This window comes from Bubalus kerabau, chromosome 16 (genome assembly GCF_029407905.1).
Source record: "Bubalus kerabau isolate K-KA32 ecotype Philippines breed swamp buffalo chromosome 16, PCC_UOA_SB_1v2, whole genome shotgun sequence".
Lineage (NCBI taxonomy): Eukaryota > Metazoa > Chordata > Mammalia > Artiodactyla > Bovidae > Bubalus > Bubalus kerabau.
In genome coordinates this window covers 56,121,904-56,126,878 of record NC_073639.1, presented here as the reverse complement: position 1 = coordinate 56,126,878, position 4,975 = coordinate 56,121,904, and the positions used below count along the sequence as shown (strand labels likewise).

General features: G+C 45.3%; 1 protein-coding gene across 5 annotated transcripts in view; it reads left to right on the top strand.

Annotated features, from left to right (window-relative positions):
• Positions 1–1,186: 1,186 nt before the first annotated feature.
• Positions 1,187–4,975, top strand: part of TCTN2 (tectonic family member 2) — a 28,931-nt gene continuing 25,142 nt past the window's right edge. For all 5 annotated transcript variants that reach the window (XM_055550226.1, XM_055550223.1, XM_055550224.1 and 2 more), the window contains exons 1-4: positions 1,187–1,392; positions 1,569–1,676; positions 2,121–2,197; positions 3,470–3,665. In XM_055550226.1, coding sequence (XP_055406201.1) covers positions 1,311–1,392; positions 1,569–1,676; positions 2,121–2,197; positions 3,470–3,665 — 463 coding nt within the window. In that variant the 5' untranslated portion in view covers positions 1,187–1,310. The remainder of the gene's footprint in view (positions 1,393–1,568; positions 1,677–2,120; positions 2,198–3,469; positions 3,666–4,975) is intronic.

Sequence of the window (4,975 nt, the reverse complement as noted above, 5' to 3'; positions counted from 1 at the left end):
CATATTTCCCTGAGTTATTTCTTCTTACTGGTTGTTTATTTCATGCTCATTCATCTTCAACTGTGTACTTTTTAACTGGATTTGTTCACATGTCAATTTTTTATTCAACCCTGAAGAACTTTAATTTCAATCTTGCTAAAACTATACACAAAAATATTGTTACAAATACAATTATAGATTGGTATGAAGTTTTTAATAGAAGATTTTTTACACACCGTACATGGATTCTGCCCGTCAATTGGTTTACCGCTCATCTGATAGCTAACAAAATGAGTGAACAGTTACTGAGTACTTACTTACTGTACATCAGGCATTAGGCTAAGCTCATTAGGTGTGTTGCCTCACTTCTCACACAACCCTGTTTGGGAGAGACTGTTACCTCCTTTAAAGATGAGGGCGTGAAAATAAAGCGGAGGAAGCCTAAGTTTAGAGAGGTTAAGTGATTTTCCCAAGATCACTTAACATAGAAGGAAGGTGAAATTCAAACCACGCAGTCCAACCTCAGGCCCTGCACCTGTAAGTCACCGAGCTATGATAACGCTTGCGATCCTTTGAGGCTACTGAGATAAGAAAAATGAATTTTTTTCCCCAGGCAGCATTTTGGTAATTTTGCATCTGTTCTAATGGTGCTAAAACTTCGTGTGTGTAGTTTGAGAAGACCTCCTTTCAGAGATCTGAGAGCTCTATGCGGTGGTGGTTCAGTCGCGAACTCCTGTCCCACTCTGCAACCCCGCGGACTGCAGCACGCCAGGCTTCTATCCTTCACTGTCTCCCTCTGCGTGGTAGAAACAAACAAAACCTCTGAAAAACGGAGAATAATAAAAACAATACAACAGAACAATTACAGCACTGCAACATCACCCCCTTTTTGTCCCTCCTCCCAAATTCTCATAAAAATCAAGTTTATTAAGTTGCTTGTTTAGAACCCAGTGCCTGCGGCCTCGCATTTGCATTAACTCCAGAATGACTGAATTAACTCCATGTTGGAGAAACTCGGGGTTTTCAACTAAACGCGGACTCCTACTTTTTCGTGAGTCTTTTCATGGAGTGATGCAACTAGAAGGACCTAAGGCCTGTGGCAGGGCTAGGCTGCTGCGGATGGGTTTGAGGGCGGGCTCTCTCTGGTGTTGGTCCAATCACGGCTCGTCTTTCGTCAGACAGGCGGCCGATTGGTGGTTGCCATAGCTCCAGGCGTTGGCTTGACAAGATGGTGGCGGCAAGGCCGCCCGGGCATAGCTTCCGAGTCCCCGCGCTTCCAGTCTTCTAAGGCCGGTGCAGCCCTGTTGTGCAGGCCCGGCGAGCCCCCAGGCATGCGTTTGTCGCCGCCGGTCCCTTTGCTTTTGGGACTTCTCCTTCTGCAGGGCGTCTTGAGGCCGCTGAGGGGAGATGTGGGTATGTAAGATGGGGCAGGGGCCTACAGGACGGGGATGAGGGAGAGGACGAGTCTTGAGGCCAAATCTGGGACTGCCGCCAGAGCTGCGGAAGACACCGCCAAAGAAAGCCACCACCCAGGGTAGGCAGGGGTTCTGCAACTATTAACTCCTCCCTGTCCCTTTCTTCCTGCCTAGTTTTCATTCCTTCTGTCATCCGCATGTCCGGCCCTGTGGTCAGCGCGTCCCTGGTCGGAGGCACCGAGGATGTGACCGTGTCCCTGACCCAGCTGCGGGACGAGATGGGTAAAGAGTCTGACCTTTCCTTTGGGGAGGGAAGAGGTTGGGCCAGCTTCAGGCCGCCCAAGAAGCCTGGCCAGGTGGCATCCTCTGAGTCCCTTGGCGCTGTCCCCTGCAAAGTCGGGATGGGGGCTGCTGCTGTGGACCAGAGGACCAACAGACAGGGTGAGTAAAAGAAAGCTTGAAATTACAAGTTAGCATTCACTGAGCTATCCCATGTACTTAAATACATCACCTCATTTTCCTAATAAGAACAGTAATGTCTTTTAATTCTGTTTAACAAATGAAGACACTGAAGTTCAAAGAGGTTGTCACTAGTCGAAAGTCACACAGCTTGTAAAGAGTCCAATCCTAGGCTTGGAAAGGTGTTCTGTCCTAGGAAACCTGACTCAAGAGTGCAGTACTTTGGTGGCTGGGCAATACTCTCTTGTGTTCCAATCTCTCCTGTAGGTTTATTGCCAGTTCCCACCTGTGGCGAGCTGAACAATGAGACAGGAGACTGGAGTTTGACTGTCACCCCCACTGTGGTAAGGCCAGAGGTGGAAACCTTCTCAGTAGCATCTGCGGAGCCCTGCATCTGGTGCTCCTGCAGTGTTGTTTTTCTCTCTCTCTCTCTTTTTGACTGTGCCCAGCAGCTTATCGGGTCTTAGTTCCCTGATCAGGGATTGATTGAACTTGGACCAAGGCAGTGAAAGCGCCGAGTCCTAACCACTGAACCGCCAGGGAACTTCCCCTGCGATGTTCTTTTAATCAGACAAGATAGAACTTAGTGCTTGGAACCGCCATGAAACTGTGGGCTATCTGATCCTGTAGGCACTCATCTTGGACGAGTTTCAAGAAGCTTGTGAGGGAATTCCCTGGTGGTCCCATGGTTAGAACAACATGCTGTCACTGCCAAGGGCCCAGGTTCATTCCCAGGTTGGGGAACTAAGATCTCACAAGCTGCATGGCACAGCCAAAAAAAAAAAAAAAGCTGTGAACTCTCTAAAATTGTGTATAAAGTTTTGTATGTGTGCATTTTTTTCTGATGAGAGGCTTGCCAGCTTCTGTCAGATTATCAAATGAATCTGTGACTCAAAAGAGCTTCATGAATTGCTGGTCTCACCCAACTCTGGGCTTATGTGTAAGGACACTCAAGCCTGGAGAGATGAAATGTTTTCCACTAAATAGATATTTCACTGAGTGTCTAGTATCTGCAAAACATCAACTCTGAACATAAAAGACGAAACAGACTTTGCTTGCACCCCAGGTACCAGAGCCTGTTTCCATGGACTTTTATTTATGTGTATTTAATCTGCCAGTAGGATAATAAAAGTGCCAGACAAATACCTTTATCAGACCTGTGTTCAGCTTTCTCTAAACAGAAAAAGGGCTTTCCAGGTGGCTCAGTGGTAAAGAATCCACCTGCCAATGCAGGAGACCTGGGCTCAGTCCCGGGGTCGGGAAGATCCCCTAGAGAAGGAAATGGCAACCCACTCCAGTATTCTTGCCTGGAGAATCCCATGGACAGAGAATCCTGCCAGGCTACAGTCCATGGAGTCACAAGTTGGACACGACTTGGTGACCAAACAACAAGCAGGCACAAGTTGCTTGCTTGTATGTTCAGCTGAGGATTAGGAATCAGGGCTTGTGTACTGCAGTAGGTTTACAGGGTAAAATTGAGCAGAATGATGTCATCCTTGGGTCCAGTTTGCCTTTTGTAAAATGAATGGAGGCAGATTGAGCTTACTTAATCTTATGTGTTCTTATAGATGCTGTTTTGAGTCACCGTATAAAGTACAGTGATATTTTCCTTTCAGAATTCGTTGGAAGTGACCGTGAGGTTGAAGAGGGATCTGCAGTCATGTTCCTCTAATGGGACAAATCCCTTCCTGGAGGCCCCGTGTATTGTCCAAGCTCTTCTTGTTTCAGCCTTTCATAATACATCCTGTTTAGCACATCTGCTCATTCATGTGGAAATTTATGCCAACTCCTCTCTGGGCCAAAATGCATCAGGCAAGTAAAGTCTCCGACTATCAAAATGTTTACTGCAGACGTTTGAATGTAAGTGTGTGCCATGCAGTGTGTGTGCTTCGCTCGTGAGTCTGTCTTGCTTTCCTAAACTTATTTTTCTTTTGTTTAATTTTCTTATTTTAAAAGTTTCCAGGGAATTCCCTGCTGGTCCAGTGATTTAGGGCTCTTCACTTTGAACTCAAGGGGCATGGGTTCGATCCCTGGTTGGGGAATTAAGATCCCATCAGCCACACAGTATGGCCAAAAAAGAAACCTGACAGGAGGGCTTAATAGTTGCTATACCACTCAGAGCAGCAACTTTTTTTTTCTTTTAAAAAATATGCTTAAGTATAGTTAGGTAATATTTCAGAATGTCCTTGTACAAATAGCCAAACTTAGGAAAATTAAGAGTCTGTATATATTGGTAATTATGAGATGTCCACTCTGACCCCATGAAGGTATGAAAAATTTTGCACCCAGTCAGACAGAGATCAGAACAAGAAAAAGGATGGAAGGACAGCCAGGAGGTAAGCGGTATGCTTGGTAACAAGGAAGCTAGCCAACAATGTGGGAGGCATATAGATAGATTCACAAATACCTATCTATATATCACATGGTAAAACCCTATTCTAAAGTGCCTTGCTTATGTCTCACAGATTTGATTATACTGAGGATCAAACCCTTACCCTTGTGAAATGGTCTCTTATTCGGACTTTCTTGTTCTTGATACCACTGACATACTAGGGTTCTACTATATTATAGCGTAGAATATATAATAGTTGTTCTCTAGAAGCTTCAGTTATCCTCTCATTAAAGTGGACTGATACATAGAGTTTACACAAATAGTCACGTACATAGCTTTCCAACTATTAGTTTCTGGATTCTGAATTAGGAGGCTAAAATGTAATATAACATATTCCTTTTCCAATCAGTGTGAAAATTACTAATTTCCCCCACACTTGAACCAGAATCAGGATGTGAAAATTTGCATTCACAGTGTGATGGGACTTGAGGTTGAGTGTGTAGCTCAGTTAAATGAGATCTTGTGGTCAGATGGCTTCCAGATAAACTGCAGTGTCACCGTGGCTTCAGATTTGTTTTTTTTTAGTTGTGGTATAGTTCCTTTACAAGGTTGTACAGCAAAGTGAATTAGCTATGTGTAGAGATACAACCCTCTTCTCTTGGGTCTCCCTTCCCACTCATCTAGTCGCCACAGAGCGCCGAGCGGAGCTCCCTGTGCTTTGTAGCAGGTTCCCACTAGCTCTCAGTTTTACACATGGCAGAGCGCATACCCACTCCCAGTCTCCCAGTTC